Below are 17,313 nucleotides of genomic sequence, written 5' to 3' on the forward strand. Positions count from 1 at the left end.
ATACCCAGAAAAGCATTGAAAAAACTGAGTATGGAACATCTTCAGGAGAAAAGAATAAAAGAGGAAGTAAAGAAAAAGACAGTTTCTTTACATCAACTGATATCGTCTAGTGACAAACTACAGCCATATTTAACCTTACATATGACTAATTATGAGAGGTTTGTCCTGACGCGTTTTAGATTAAACATTGTTTTTAGACTTTTGACTTTCACTGTTACAAATTCTTGGTCTCATGATTTAATCTTGTGCCCATGTGATGATTCTTCAGCCCAGTCTGATATCCACGTATTATTTTTCTGTAAATTTTATACATTGCCTCGCAGGAAACTTATTATACCTATGCTTAAGGAAATGAATTTAAATCGATGCCGACCAGCGTTTTTAGAACTACAGAGATTAGATACAGTTTTAACGGTTGCAACAGTCTCAGAATTTTTAAAGCATGTTTTTATATTGTGGAATTCACTATTCATGGATGATTTTTAACTGTTTCTTTTTGTTCAGTATTGTTTTATATGGTAAATCATGCTTATTACTTCTTTGTAAATTAAATTTCATGTTGTACGCTTTTATGGTTATTGTCAATTAACCGAATAAAGTATTTGATCACGTGCCGGGGGTCCTCAGACCCCCCCCCCAGTCTCCCTCGTCGTCCATGTCCTGTAATTCAAGGATAAAGGATGGACCCAGATCCTCGAAGAATTGCTCTTCGGCCGGCGCCGAATGCGGCTTCGATTGACGCCGCTCCGACGCCGGATCCGGACCGAGGGTTGGACCAGGGACGGCAGCGTCAGAGGACGGCGCCGGGGGTGACACCCGTGGGGTCGACCCCGGCGGGGTCGTAAGGTCGACCAGCAGCGACCCGGATCCGAACCGGATCCAGTGGGGCCTTGTGGTGTCGGGACCGAAATCGCCGCTTGGGCTCCCAGTCGGGTTCTCTGGGCCCGAAGGCGCTGCGGAGCCCGACGGAGGAGAGAGCGACCTCATGGCCATGAGGAAGGCATAGATCTCCTCCGGCGTCGCTTTCTGCCCAGAGACCGGCGGGTATGGAGCAGGCTGCGACGCCTGCGGAGCCGCGTGGGCGGTGTCACCCGAACACACGGCCGTGTTGCGTGACCGTCGGGGGAGTCAGAAGAGCGATGACGCTTCTTCAACTTCTTGTGCCTCTTACCTGAGGACTTGGAGCCAGACGAGTGGTGTCGACTCGCCGAGCTGTGATGACTCCGGCCCCGCGACCGGTCCCTCGACCTCCTTCCAGACCGGGACCTCGAGCGGCGCGGGGCCGACTGCCGGAGCTCGAGGCGCTTGCGGGACCGCTCCCGCCTAGCCTTCGACGTCAAGGCCCGGCAGTCGGGGCACGACTTGTCATCGTGGTCGGGCCCCAGGCAGGTTGGGCACCAGCGGTGGGGGTCGGTAACCGACATCAGTCGGTTGCAGTCGGCACAGGGCTTGAACCCGGGCATCCCTACTGGCACAGATGGAGTGGTAGACTCGAAAAGGATCCAAAAAGCTTAGTCAAAAAGTGACTAAAGGGTACCACTTTCTCCGGACCTGCGCTTGCTGGCGCGGAAAAAGAAGAACTGACGTCAGCGCATGAGGGCGGCATCTAAGTACTCCGGCGACGTCATCCGGGTGCCAATGACGCCGACGACGGACGCGGAGCCGTAGACGACGCCTACCGAGGCACAGGGGTACTGCTACGCAAAATTTTCCGGATCCAGTCTGACGCCTGGGGATATTCTAAGGTAAGGAATCTAATACTAACCTGTTTCTTTCAGATCTGAGTTAAAATGGCCACAGGCCTCAACAACAGTGTTGGAAATGGGATCCCTGGCTGGCCAGGGCTTGCGCCAAAGTCAGTCAGAGACCACCACTCCCAAGTCAGGGCAAGGGAGTTACACGCCAAGATAACCCCTGCTCACCCTCTAGGTAACGTGGCGCGAGCAGCAAGGTTAAACTTGGAGGCGATGTGAGTTAAGTATTTGCGCACGCACCCCAGCAACAACACCCAGGACCTTTCAGAAATAGCACTTAGAATGTAAAATTACTTTAGCACAAAATAGCACACAACCAGTAATACAATACATTCAGAGGTGCAAGAACATGGCACATGACGCATTTAGCGGGTGTAGCACCCCACAGGTAGGTAACTCATTGGCTATGACCCTACACTCCACTAAAGGCCCCAAAACTCAGTATTCAGGCCCCCCCCCCCCACACCAGACAGAGCGATTAATCTACCTGGGAACAGAAGAAGGACAAAGAAGAGCTGACACCGCAAGCACCGAGGACCGGCTCGGAAATTGGCACCAATCCCTGCCTGGCTGCTGGTAACCTCAACAACTACGGGATCGACTCGTCCAGAAGTTGCACATGCTTCCCAAACCCTTGGATGACTGTTCAGTGCTTCAACAACCTTGCAGCATCCCCCGTGGGAAGGAGAAGCCATCCCCCTGCATCTGCAGGCCACAACCGCACTTGTCCAATACACCATGTTGCTGCCCATCTGGCCTATCGAGGGAGAATCTCACCAGGAGGTGGCCACTGCTCCATTAGGTCAGACACTAGACCCTCTAGGAGCCTCCAAGCACCAATATCCTGGGTACCGGAGCAATTGCCACAACCAAGGCTTGTTAAGTGTCCAGCTGGACACTACCGCGGCAAAAGCCGACCTGACGACGCTGGACTTCAGGACTGACGTGGCCCAACCCAAGAGTGGCCCTGCTACCCGGCTTTCTTTCCCTCTGCAGGTCACCCAAAAACAGCAAGAGTCTCTAACTCAAAACACCTCTGCACCCGAGCCCCCTCGACCGGGCCCTTGGAAACAGACTGTCCCCTTGCTACAGAGACAATCATGAGCCGAGCCCCCCTTTAGGTTCTGCCGGAGCTGTCCCCACTTGCAGCCTTTTTGTTACAGATACCCTTCCATTGACTTTAACATGTAGGGCACGAGGCTAACAACGCATCCAGCATCTCTGCACCCGGACACACCTGGGTAGGTAAACCCAAACTGCTAATTGTTCTCTGGATCAAGGCCCCTTAGCACCTGAAGACCTTAAAGGCACCTTCAACAACCCTTTGTGAGTGTATGTATACAGTGTATGTTTCTCCCATAGGATAACATTACCACGTTCGAGGCTTATACCTCAAAAACCTAATCGAGCATTTTACTGTAAAATCTATATCTCCGAAAGTACTTACCTGCACCCCACTTATCTTGAAGACAAGCGCACCATCTCTGGTGGTTCTGGGCACCTCGGCAGCCAGGACACCATCAGGCTGGAGGCTAAGACGTGTAAAAAAAGAAAAACCTAGACAACAGGCCTTCTCCATCGATGCTCCCAGGATCTGGAACACTGTACGAGTATCCACTAAGAAAGCACCAACGCAACTCCAATTTAGGAGGAATTAGAAGACTCGCCTCTTTGAAGAGCATTACATCACAAAACATTAACTGTGCACAACTCTGCTTCCTCTCCTACCACGGACCTTACTGCTCGTAAGTAAACATGGACAGCACTCCTCAGCCTCCCGTCTAGGTTCACGTTATAGAAATACCATATGAGACATACATCTATTCATACATTATAAAAAGCCACCAAAGCAGTACCTCCCAACAAGTGGTGGGACTGAGGAGCGGCCTTCACACCAGGAAATCCTGGAAGACCGAGCAGGCAAAACGGTAATTTCTGCTTACCTGCGAAGCAAGGCAGTAATGCCAGGGGACGTGGACGTGTCCAGAACTGGAACACCCCTGGCCAAGACCATGATAGCAGTCTTAGCTCTGGTTGAATGAGCTTCAAGACCCAAAGACCAGCACGATTTTAAGAAGAGACCAATCCACCTGGAAGGATAGGGTCAGTTTCCGGACCGCCTGTCCCTTCTTTGCACCAGAGAACACCACAAAGGGATAGTTGTCCGCTAAGCGTGTCCTGGTTTGGTTGATGTAAAGGTTGAGGGTGCTCTTGGATGAAGTTTCTTTCCTTCTTTAGAGGGCTGTGGCAGGGAGCTGAAAGACTGCCCCTCACAGATGGGCAACACCACCTACGGTATAACAGATGCCCAAAGCACTAGCCTGTCTGGGAAGAAGGTGGTATATGGTGTTTGCATCAACAGCGCTTACAGCTCAACAACACGCCAGGCAGAAGTGATTTCAAAACTGTCTGATGGGTCAGAAATCTCAGCGAATAGATGTGCATAGGCTTACAAGGTGTCCACAACAAGGAGGCAAGAACAAAGTTAAGGTCCCACTGCAACATAACAAAAGTTGCAGGGGGAAACGTATTTGAGCACTTTGCAAAGCATAGTACAACTGGTGGCCGAGACAGTGCTGAGCCCACGTCTACCAATGGGTATGAGGCAGCAGCAGAATACACAAAGCCGAGAGACCACAAAGTTTCAGAACCATGCAGACAGGAACTCAGGACAGACCATGAAATAGCGGGAGTAGCACCGACCACCTCTTCCCTCGGGTATTTTCTCTATTGCCCCCTGCGGTCAGTAATGACTGGATCTCTTGGGCAGAAATGTAGGTATGCTCTGACGTAGCCTGGAGGAAACAGGAGGAAATGGAGGGAGGGGCTGTCAAAAAGGGAAGGGCATTGCGTTGACACAATCTTTTAGACCAACCGGTCAGAAGTAATTGTGTGCCAGTTGGATCCCACTGGCTGCAAGTAACTGTCTAAGAGCGAATCAGAACAGTTTGGCACCTTTGGCAGCAGGTGAAGAGGAAAACTAGAGCTGAGCGGATTGCGGTCTCCGGTGATAAGACAGGCCCTGAAAGTAACCTCTTAACTTATCGAATTGATGGTGAAACTAGCAGATCAGAGTTAGTAAGTACAAGGTGTGAGCCATGGTATGGGTATCTTTGAACCATTCCAGAGCAGAACCTGCCTTAACCCCAAACAGCCTAGAGTCAAACGCCATGCCTGTGGGGGGTCTCTGCACGTCCCTGGCGAAACCCTCGCCTCGCATCCAGGCATGTTGTAAATATTTACACCGCTGCACATCGTGTGGCCGGGGGGTCTGTAGTGTCCAGACCGCCAAGCAAGATTTGTTTGGCTGCATCCTGTCCATGATGGGTCATGTGGGCGAACGTTTTCCGAAACTCAGTCTCAGATGCTGAAGGAGAGTACCCCATTGCCAAGTGCATCCTTGCATTTAAATTCCCTAACAGGTGGAGCAGTAGGAAACGCATTCTTTTCTGGCTGAAGCATACATCACGCCCTTTCAAGGGAGGGATATGGAAACAAAAGGGCTGCGTCACCACAACATGTCTGTGGTGTCTTGCTAGAGGGAGACTCTGCCGGTGGCGCTGATCGGGGCTTTGCTTGTGCAGCAGACACTGCATTTGTCACGGCTTTACTGAAAAACTGTAAGTGCTCTAAAAACATTTGGCCAGGTTGTAAAATTGCTATTAGTATATTAGCCTTAGTTTCTATAGAAGGCAACTTAACCTCCGGAAACTCTGCTACTCTTTGTGCAACCATCGCAAAGAAAGCCCTTTCTTCAGAAAGAGGCACTCATTCCAGGTGAGGTATCACGGCCACCTGCATCCTGGTGGTCTCGGTGAAGCCTATCCTCAGCGTAGTGCAGGGAAAAGTGGCTGCCCCTTCGTCGTCATCTTTATGAGCTTCGTGAATTTCCTGTACCTCGTTGTAGGAAGCACAATAAGGCCTTGAGCCACTCAAGATATTGGTGCCAAGGCACAGGCAGATGATCTTAAAGCAGCATTGGCTGAGCCTTGGTCGGACATCGGCACCAGAATACAATCCGGAATGGAGTACGGTAAGGCAGAGGCCAAATGGGGCCAGCTAGCACCAGGAAAATGCCTGGCGGTGGGACTGAACGGGGGACCTCTGCAAATCCATCCAGACTGAAGGCACCCCGGGGGGAATGAATCAACCGATTGATGTTCCGCACTGCCTCCGGGAAGATCTCTACCTGCTGTGGAGTTCCACATGGCTAAGGAAGCTCGGGTGCATTGGCTCCATTTGCAGAATGAGGTCGAAATCGGTCTATCAGAATAGAGTCCTTCGAATGTGGACTATTCAACTCTCCTTGTGGGAATGACAGGGAAGGTCTCCAGTCGGAACTTATCCTTGTATGTTGCCTTCAACTTAACAGAGGAAGCACACCTGGAGTTGGAATGGCCTTGCTTCCAATACACAGTGATGTACTATTTTGCCTCACACTCTATGATGGCGTTCAGATACATCAGAGAGCACTTGTTCCATGACTTGAAACTGTGCTTGTATGCAAGATACCAAAGACAGACGCTGTGTGGGTCCGTGACGGACATCTACTTCTTTCAGGTACAAAGTCTGTATTTTTGGGGGGGAGTGATCCCTAGCACATTGTTTTTCTGGGAAGAAAAAAATACCTGGAGGTCGGTAAGCACAGCCAAATGTGTTAGAGCTGCTGAGGTTCTGCATCAAAGGACACAGAGAAAAGGAACTGACATCAGCATGGATGGAGCCTATACAAGGCCCCGTACTGCCACTTCCGATGCAGGACGAAGCCACCACAGAGTCGAATAGTGCTAACTGCTGCCTCATTGCACCACTGCTGAAAAAGCTTCTGAACGTAGCCAGGCACATGGGTGAATTCAAAAAGCAAGGAATCTGCAGCTTACAATATCCATTAGAAACACATGGGGAGACAAGGCGACTGTGCATGCAAGCCGAGATGACCAGGATGGCTAACCGTAGTCCAACCACCATAATTGTCCATCCGAATGGGACGAGAATGGTGTAGGTCAGGCTTTAGTCCTGGGACAAAATCTGGGTAGAAATGATAGATCAGCTGGACACCAAGGTGAAAGGTTTGTGTAGATTTTGAAGTTCTGTAAGCAAACACTACTCATGAGCTCCATCAGATAATCACTTCGCAACGTATCAGCAAGTCGATGCAAGCTCCTTGGTGTGCGGGAGGTCAATCTGACATGGCAATGTGAGAACCTGGCACAAAACAATATCCATGATGTTCGAAATTTGCATCACCGATACGTTGGTTCAGACACATTAGAAAGTGGATTTGAAGAGCCAGTGACACCAGATCTTAGTTCAAATCTTACAGAAAGTTAAACCCAATACATTATTTATTCAATAAACGTACGTAATGCAACAATCAGTAAAGGAGGGCACCTACAAATTGAGGTGGAATGCATGAAAAAATGAGAGCTCTGTATGTGAATGCTTTATGCTAGAAACTTTACTCACGTTTGACTGTTTTGTAGTTACTGCAACAGACTGCACAAGACCTACTTACACCTGTTTAATACACACCGTGTGAAGCACTGGACGGACTTCGAATGATTTAAAAGATTTTATGTCTTAGTTTAAGTGTCTGACAAACTCTAAGGGGCAGAAGACAAATAAGGGTGAAAACAGTGAGGGTTAATAAGGATTAAAACTGATGAATCTTTGAAACCCATTACAAGCGGGTACTTCTTTAAATACATCTACTGGGAAACATGATTTCAGATTCACAAAACAGATCTCTTAAGGACTGAATGTCTTACCAGCCTTCTGTCGAGCTGCCTGCTGCGTATGGGACAGGGCTGTCTGCAGTTCAGACTTCTCAGAAACCAGAATTCCAATCGTTTGAATATGAACCTAGAAGAACAAATCAAAAAGGCTTTAGTCCAAGACCGACATGGGGGGGAGGGGTGAGAGTGAGATAGGAAAAACACAATCAAATGCAAAGGAGTGAGTACATGTGAGAGTCAGAGCACATGAACCATTGGGCATGGGGAGAGGATGGATATGCTTTGCACAGTGTCCCACTGCCCTCCCAGCCCCTGAAACAAAAAGTAAGGAAGTAACCTGCAGTTGCTCTCGGAGTGCCCCTTGTTCTTTGGTGAATCGCTGTTCAAATCCCTTCCTTTCCTGTGAAATAAATCAGACATCAGTTCACTCTGTTTAGTATACTAAATATGAATCATTTAATCACTGAGTGCATACATAAGCGGATGGTTGGTGCCCTCTCTGACAGGAGGACACTGCGGGCGTCATGAAGTTGCTGTCGTGCCGACGAAGCTATGGCCCGGTGCATACGCAATGTAAAACAGGTTGTCTGGAGCCAGGCAAAAGGTTCCCAGCTAACACGACATCTACAATGGTCGGTGCAACAAGGTCTTTGAATCACGCTCAAATGCTTCCGGACTCAAAGCAGGAGAGGGAGAAAGGAAGCGGACGGCATTAATGGCGCAGAAGACTTCACACATGTACAGGAGCGTGGCACAACGGGGCAGTCACAGGGGACGCTGAACACTGTACAATGGGATGGCGAAGAAGATGCCGTCAGAGCAAGCAAGACGAGGAGGATAAAGAGTGGAACAGAGGACTAGAGCAGGAGAAATGAATATAGATTAGGATTTAGCAAGTAGTAGAGAGATAGAGAGAGTAGCGGCGGAGAGTAGAACAGTAGTATAAAATGAAGCAAGGAGGCAAAAACCTAGAGTGAGGTGAGGTAAGGAAGAAGGTTGGTGAAGAACAAAGGGAAAACAAGAGGGTGTAAGAGTGAGATCTACGCTGAAGGAGTGGGAGAAAGGTTGAAGAGAGAGGGAGCAGGGTGGGGCAAAAGGAATGGAAGACAGCAGGCGAGAGGAGGAGTACGCATTAAGTGGAGGTGTGAAGCAAGGAAGGTGCTGTCGGAGAGGGTTAGATGAGGCGAGGGAGGGGTGGGAGTTAAGGGGGCCTGTGAGCTGAGGAGAATGTGAGCAACAAGGGGAGAGAAGAAATAGTCATTTAGAGAACAGAGAGGAGTGAGTGGAAAGCTGAGGGTGATCCAGGAAGGTGTAGAGAAAGAGCCTTAGCATAGAGGGAGGGGAGAAAGAGCACCGCTTATGCCACTACCAATTTAACTTCCAAGCAGACTTGCCCCTTTCAGCCTCCTTCTCCTCGTCTGTGCCCACAAACCTGCTCTCGCTTCATTATTCTCTCTTCTTATCCACTACACTTTAGCAGCTCGCTCGTTCACTTCAGCCTCTTCTTCAACGATCTCCTTGATTCATGTGCAGTGCTGGCTATGAAGGGATTGTGGCCTGTTCAAGTTTCGTCTCTTTCACTCCCGGCTCTTTCCATTCAGGGTCACTCTCTTCCGAGTCTCCTCACTGCTTCTCTAGAGCCATCTTTGGTTTTTCCATTCTGCCTTTTTCTCCTGCTCTGAAGAGAAGCCGCTCCCTCTCTCCCTGAAGTCTCTTTTTCTAAGCGCTCCTTTGGTCACTGTGCAGTGTTGCCTCTAGAGAGGTTGTGGCTACCCCTTTTCGTCTCCTCCACTACCCACGTGTTCCCTTCAGGACCCTGCTGGCCGCCCCTTCTCATCTGAAGCTACCTTCAGTTCTTCCACTCTCCCCTCACTTCCCCTGCTCCGACTCTAACCTGATTCCCCTCAGCCTCCCACTCCGCTATCACTCTGAATCTCCCCAGTCACAAACCTAATGGACAGCTCCCTTTTCTTCGGGTCCACTCCGTCCTGATCTCCTTTTGGCCCCCTCTAACCTGCCTCCGTCCTTTTCAGACTTCCCATCACTTCCCTAGGACAATAGCCCCAGAAGACAGGATAGAGCATCTTACCTTCTCTAGCTGACTGGTCACCTCGAGGTTCTGCTGCTTCTGAAACAAGGAAGGACAAGAGGAGCATTAATAATAAACGTGGATGCATTGAGCCATCTTTACATTTAAAAAGGCAAGCGTAAACTGGGGATGAGCGCAGTCAGAGGCCAAGCAGGACATGCAGGAGTTGGATCTAGCGCCACAGTAACAAACACTAATATCAAGCGACAAGTGATTTCAAGAAACAAGATTCCAACATTGGAAAGCCCCCCCAATCCAGCCAGACTGGCAGGAGATAGAAACAGAACTCACTATCATTCTAGGGCAAAGCACTACCCTTAACCCGCTCGCAGCTCTCCGGGGTCATGTAGCAGGGATAGAACGAGCCTACCGAAAGTACGTGGCACGGAGTTTGTTACTGGAGTTGCCGGTAGATGAGGGAGAACAGGAGAGCCCAAATGTAAAGATTGGCTGAACGATCTAGTTTATTGGCAGGACCAACTAACCACATATACAGAGCCTCTGACCCCTAGATCTCGCCCCAGAGACATGGGACCCCTTGAGGGCTTTCCTTCTCACTCAGGCATGAGATGCTTCCGGTGGGGATGTGCCTCAACTGTCACAACACACCACGAATGCGCGGTTAAGCTATCCACCGGTAAAGTATGCACTGCTCTCTCATACCGCAATGTGGCACTGCCCAGGAGATGGAGTGAACGTGGGTTGATGTTAGGCCTTTTATGCCTGCCCTTATTCCTCCTCGGCTCCCTAGACGTCCCCGGCCTCTTGTTCCGAATCTTCTCTGAAGAGGTCCGGAATAGAACTGGTGTGTTGGCTCTGCATGTTTCATGGTCGGGAAAAGTCTTTTTCGATCGGAAAGCTTTACATGCGTCGCAGTCCTATTCTCTGTGCTCAGGAGACAAGCACAGGTTGCACACTTGGTATGAGTCGGTGTGCGGATACTTCGCGTGGCACAGAGGGCAGAATTTAAATGGAGTCCGTTCCATCAGCTGCAAAGCCAACCGAAGCAGGTAGGCCCAATGGCCTTCCACGAGTTACCCGATCGAAAGAGTTTTTTAAAGTAAATACGATACGCTAGGAATGGGATTACGCGATCGAAAACAATACCGTCAAGGGTGAGTGTCTTGCGCACTAAGGGAAACCGAAGAAACGGTGTCAAACCGCAGCGCAGAAATTCACATCCAAACCCGATGGAGGCAAACAACAATCTAACAATAAAGTCGATGCCCATGCGCATTATCACCGAAAGGAGGAGTCACCTACGTTGTGACTGGAAAGACATCTTCTAAGAAAAACAACTTGCAAACATCCGGGCCCAACACTAGATGGCAGGAGTATGCGATCTACAACTCACATGCCTCGAACATATATTTTATTTTTAAAAGATTCCAACATTAGGAGGAAATAACTAAAATGCCCATTTCAAGGCACAGGCTGGCACCCCCCCCCCTTTCTGTCGTAGTTTTTCCCGCCAGTCTTCCCACCAGAGTGGGGGTAGGACTGGTGGGGGCCAGTTGCTGGGTACAGCAAATGGTCTGGAGAAGCTCAGAGAGGCGGCATGCCTTTGAAGCGTCCCCCTGTCCATCCTGGGGGAGGAGACATAGCACCTCGCCCAGGATGTGCATTGTCGCAGGCCCAGGAGAGCGGGGGGCTCTCCACCCAGGGGTCCAGCAACATGTCTGCTGTGTGGCAGCCTCTGCAGCCTCTCAGCCCAGACACAGATTGTAGGTGAGGTTTTCAGGGGGCATCTCTAAGATGCCCTCTGTGCATTTTAAATTAAATCCCACACTGGCATCAGTGCGGGTTTAATGTGCTGAGAAGTTTGGTACCAAACTTGTCATTCTTCAGTGAAGCCATTATGGTGCTGTGGAGTTTGTAATGACGACCGCCCAGCACCATCTAGACAAAAACTGCCCCTACAATAAAGCCCCCACGGCACCCAATACAGCTACTCCAGGGACGGTAAATCTACAGATGGGATCAGAGGAGTGTCCAGAGCATATCTGGGAATACACTCAGGCTAGTCTAGTCTCCTTGGGGGAAATGGAGGTTGCCACTGTAGCTGGTTGGCCACCCAACTGTAAAAAGTATTTACAATACCCCTCCATTAATGGAACTAAAGTAGATGCCCTGAGGGATACAGGTGCCAGCATCACTATGGTGAAGGAAATGCTGGTTTCCCCAGAGCAATACCTGATTGGGAAAACCACCCAACGCCCTGTGGCTATGGTGACATTAGGGTGGGGGTAGGTTACTGGCATGAAGACATGTGGAGGTTGGCCCCAAAAAGGGGAATCCACCTTTGAAGGCAAATGTGTAGCACTATGGTGGAGGACTGCCCCGCTGTTTAAGCAGGGAGGCTGGCCCGGGAGCACAGAGGGGAAACCAGTTGCAAAACTGTGTTCCCCGGGGGGGTGTAGCCCTGCGGTAGTCACAATCCAGGGATGGACTAGTGAGGCCCACACAACGAGAGAGGGGTCGTACCATCTTGGGAGTGGACAGAATGGTTCATCCTATGATATCCAGGTACCACATTCCACAGGAAGTGGTCATCAGGTGGAAGGGAACCTGATAGCCCATTGGTACCAACCGACTCCTGCACTAGGGTCATTTTCTGAGCATAAGGAGGGTATCCCTGGCCCCCCACCCTCAGATCTCAACTGACCCGGAAGGAGGACTGAAGGCGGACTGCCCTCCTACACTGAAGGACCAGCAAAGAGAAGAAGCTGCACCATTAAGGACTGCACCTACTGCACCTAGTGGCTAGCAAAGAGAGGGATGGTGCCTGCCGTGTCCTGCTCAAGGAGACTCTCTCCAGAACCCAGCAAAGCCTAGAGACTCCAAGGACACGCCAACTGGCCTCGTGTTCACGGCACAGGCACACAACAGCTGAAGAAGCCCACGGTACAGCAATTGGAACCAAGACCTGACGCACAGAGATGCACCGGAGTTCGCTGAGCCCAGAACTACTGTTGGAGAGCCATAACCAGACTCTCGACTTACACGATAGTACTGGGAGACCTAAGCTTTGCCGCCAAGATGCATCCTGAGAGTTCTGATGCTTAGCTTTCAGGATAGTACTGGGAGACCCAAGCTTTGCCACCAAGATGCATCCTGAGAGTTCTGATGCTCATCGTCCAAGATAGTCCCGAGGCAACCAGAGCTGTGCCTCCGAGATGCATACGGAGAATACCTAACTTCCAGGATAGTACTGGGAGATCTGAGCTTTGCGCCTCCAAGATGCATACGAAGGGTTCTGATGCTTAGCTTCCAAGATAGTACTGTGCGCCCTGACCCTTAACTTCCAAACTGGGGAAATCTCTGTGAAATGGGCATGTTAAGAATTCCCTTCCAACATCAGAATGTTGCATCCAGAAACCACTTCCTGCTTGATCTTACTGCTTGTTACGGTGGTGCTACATCCAACGTCTGCATTTCCTACTTCGCCTCGGACTACTTTCAACCCCAATTTACACCTGCCTTCTATGACCAGCCATCAAGAGGAGTCCTGAGAGCTCTGACCCTTGCCCTACATGACAATATCAGGCGACCCAACCCTACTTCTCCTTGGTGCAGACTGCTAGGCCCAACCCTAGCCCTAAAAGAAAATACTGAGACACCTGACCCTAGATCACCTTGCCCTCCAAGACAATAATGGGAGACCCAAACCTAGCGCTCCTGGGAGCATACTACGAGACCCGACCCTAGCACTCCTAGGTGCATACTACGAGACCTGACCCAAACCCACCAAGGAGTTACTGGGAGACCCGACCCTAGCGCTCCTGGGAGCATACTACGAGACCCGACCCTAGCACTCCTAGGTGCATACTACGAGACCTGACCCAAACCCACCAAGGAGTTACTGAGAGACCCAACCCTAGCGCTCCTGGGAGCATACTACGAGGCCTGACCCTAGCGCTCCGAGGTGCATACTACGAGACCTGACCCAAACCCTCCAAGGAGTTACTGAGAGACCCGACCCTAGCGCTCCTAGGTGCAGACTACGAGGCCTGACCCTAGCGCTCCGAGGTGCATACTACGAGACCTGACTCAAACCCTCCAAGGAGTTACTGAGAGACCCAACCCCAGCGCTCATAGGTGCATACTACGAGACCTGACCCAAACCCTCCAAGGAGTTACTGAGAGACCCGACCCTAGCGCTCCTGGGTGCATACTACGAGACCTGACCCAAACCCGCCAAAGAGTAACTGTAAGATCCCAACCCTAGCGCTCCTAGGTGCATACTACGGGACCCAACCCTAGCGCTCCTAGGTGCATACTACGAGACCTGACCCAAACCCAAGGAGTTACTGTGAGACCCAACCCTCGCGCTCCTAGGTGCATACTACGAGACCCAACCCTAGCGCTCCTAGGTGCATACTACGAGACCTGACCCAAACCCAAGGAGTTACTGTGAGACCCAACCCTCGCGCTCCTAGGTGCATACTACGAGACCTGACCCAAACCCTCCAAGGAGTTACTGAGAGACCTGACCCTCGTGCTCCTAGGTGCATACTACGAGACCTGACCCAAACCCACCAAGGAGTTACTGAGAGACCCAACCCTAGCGCTCCTAGGTGCATACTACGAGACCGAACCCAAACCCTTCAAGGAGTTACTGAGAGACCCAACCCTAGCGCTCCTAGGTGCATACTACGAGATCCAACCCTAGCGCTCCTAGGTGCATACTACGAGATCCAACCCTAGCGCTCCTAGGTGCATACTACGAGATCCAACCCTAGCGCTCCTGGGTGCATACTACGAGACCCGACCCTAGCGCTCCTACGTGCATACTACGAGACCTGACCCAAACCCTCCAAGGAGTTACTGAGAGACCCGACCCTAGCGCTCCAAGGTGCATACTACGAGACCTGACCCAAACCCTCCAAGGAGTTACTGAGAGACCCAACCCTAGCGCTCCTAGGTGCATACTACGAGACCGGACCCAAACCCTCCAAGGAGTTACTGAGAGACCTGACCCTAGCGCTCCGAGGTGCATACTACGAGACCTGACCCAAACCCTCCAAGGAGTTACTGAGAGACCCAACCCTAGCGCTCCTGGGAGCATACTACGAGACCCAACCCTAGCGCTCCTAGGTGCATACTACGAGACCTGACCCAAACCCGCCAAAGAGTAACTGAGAGACCCGACCCTAGCGCTCCTAGGTGCATACTACGAGACCTAACCCAAACCCGCCAAAGAGTTACTGAGAGACCCGACCCTAGCGCTCCTAGGTGCATACTACGAGACCTGACCCAAACCCTCCAAGGAGTTACTGAGAGACCCAACCCTAGCGCTCCTAGGTGCATACTACGAGAACCAACCCTAGCGCTCCTAGGTGCATACTACGAGATCCAACCCTAGCGCTCCTAGGAGCATACTACGAGACCTGACCCTAGCGCTCCTAGGAGCATACTACGAGACCTGACCCAAACCCTCCAAGGAGTTACTGAGTGACCCAACCCTAGCGCTCCTGGGTGCATACTACGAGATCCAACCCTAGCGCTCCTAGGTGCATACTACGAGACCTGACGCAAACCCTCCAAGGAGTTACTGAGAGACCCAACCCTAGCGCTCCTAGGTGCATACTACGAGATCCAACCCTAGCGCTCCTAGGTGCATACTACGAGACCTGACCCAAACCCTCCAAGGAGTTACTGAGTGACCCAACCCTAGCGCTCCTAGGTGCATACTACGAGACCTGACCCAAACCCTACAAGGAGTTACTGAGAGACCCAACCCTAGCGCTCCTGGGAGCATACTACGAGACCAAACCCTAGCGCTCCTAGGTGCATACTACGAGACCTGAGCCAAACCCACCAAGGAGTTACTGAGAGACCCATTCCTAGCGCTCCTAGGTGCATACTACGAGACCTAACCCAAACCCTACAAGGAGTTACTGAGAGTTCTGACCCTAGCGCTCCTAGGTGCGTACTACGAGACAGGACCCAAACCCTCAAAGGAGTTACTAAGAGACCCGACCCTCGCGCTCCTAGGTGCATACTATGAGACCTGACCCAAACCCTCCAAGGAGTTACTGAGAGTTCTGACCCTAGCGCTCCTGGGAGCATACTACGAGACCTAACCCAAACCCTACAAGGAGTTACTGAGAGACCCAACCCTCGCGCTCCTAGGTGCATACTACGAGACCTGACCCAAACCCTCCAAGGAGTTACTGAGAGACCCAACCCTAGCGCTCCTAGGTGCATACTACGAGACCTAACCCAAACCCTACAAGGAGTTACTGTGAGACCCAACCCTCGCGCTCCTAGGTGCATACTACGAGACCTGACCCAAACCCTCCAAGGAGTTACTGAGAGACCCGACCCTAGCGCTCCTAGGTGCATACTACGAGACCTGACCCAAACCCTCCAAGGAGTTACTGAGAGACCCGACCCTAGCGCTCCTAGGTGCATACTACTAGACCTGACCCAAACCCACCAAGGAGTTACTGAGAGACCCAACCCTAGCGCTCCTAGGTGCATACTACGAGACCTGACCCAAACCCACCAAGGAGTTACTGAGAGACCCAACCCTAGCGCTCCTAGGAGCATACTACGAGACCTGACCCTAGCGCTCCTACGTGCATACTACTAGACCTGACCCAAACCCACCAAGGAGTTACTGAGAGACCCAACCCTAGCGCTCCTAGGTGCATACTACGAGACCTGACCCACACCCACCAAGGAGTTACTGAGAGACCCAACCCTAGCGCTCCTAGGTGCATACTACGAGACCTGACCCAAACCCTCCAAGGAGTTACTGGGAGACCCAACCCTAGCGCTCCTAGGTGCATACTACGAGACCGAATCCAAACCCTCCAAGGAGTTACTGGGAGACCCAACCCTAGCGCTCCTAGGTGCATACTACGAGACTGAACCCAAACCCACCAAGGAGTTACTGAGAGACCCGACCCTAGCGCTCCTAGGAGCATACTACGAGACCTGACCCAAACCCACCAAGGAGTTACTGAGAGATCTGACCCTAGCGCTCCTAGGTGTACTACGAGACCCAACCCTAGCGCTCCTAGGTGCATACTACGAGACCTGACCCAAACCCAAGGAGTTACTGGGAGACCCAACCCTAGCGCTCCTAGGTGCATACTACGAGACCGGACCCAAACCCTACAAGGAGTTACTGAGAGACCCGACCCTTGCGCTCCTGGGTGCATACTACGAGACCTAACCCAAACCCAAGGAGTTACTGAGAGACCCGACCCTAGCGTTCCTAGGTGCATACTACGAGACCTGACCCAAACCCTCCAAGGAGTTACTGAGAGACCCGACCCTAGCGCTCCTAGGTGCATACTACGAGACCTGACCCAAACCCTCCAAGGAGTTACTGAGAGACCCAAACCTAGCGCTCCTAGGTGCATACTACGAGATCCAACCCTAGCGCTCCTGGGTGCATACTACGAGACCTAACCATGGCCCTCCAAGGAGTTACTGAGAGACCCGACCCTAGCGCTCCTGGGAGCATACTACGAGACCGAACCCAAACCCAAGGAGTTACTGAGAGACCCGACCCTAGCGCTCCTAGGAGCATACTACGAGACCTGACCATGGCCCTCCAAGGAGTTACTGAGTGACCCAACCCCAGCGCTCCTAGGAGCATACTACGAAACTTGACCCAAACCCTCCAAGGAGTTACTGAGAGACCCAAACCTAGCTCTCCTAGTTGCATACTACGAGACCTGACCCAAACCCGCCAAGGAGTTACTGAGAGACCCAACCC

General features: G+C 51.4%; 1 protein-coding gene across 4 annotated transcripts in view; it reads right to left on the minus strand.

Annotated features, from left to right (window-relative positions):
• Positions 1-17,313, minus strand: part of GOLGA2 (golgin A2) — a 355,961-nt gene that overhangs the window by 182,065 nt on the left and 156,583 nt on the right. For 3 of the 4 annotated variants that reach the window (XM_078646638.1, XM_078646641.1, XM_078646639.1), the window contains 3 exons: positions 9,579-9,617; positions 7,827-7,889; positions 7,523-7,616 (listed from right to left, as the gene is read on the minus strand). In XM_078646638.1, the coding sequence (XP_078502764.1) occupies positions 7,523-7,616; positions 7,827-7,889; positions 9,579-9,617 (196 nt within the window). The remainder of the gene's footprint in view (positions 1-7,522; positions 7,617-7,826; positions 7,890-9,578; positions 9,618-17,313) is intronic. The other variant, XM_078646640.1, reaches the window with a different exon arrangement.

Source organism: Lissotriton helveticus, chromosome 5_2, assembly GCF_964261635.1.
Source record: "Lissotriton helveticus chromosome 5_2, aLisHel1.1, whole genome shotgun sequence".
NCBI lineage: Eukaryota > Metazoa > Chordata > Amphibia > Caudata > Salamandridae > Lissotriton > Lissotriton helveticus.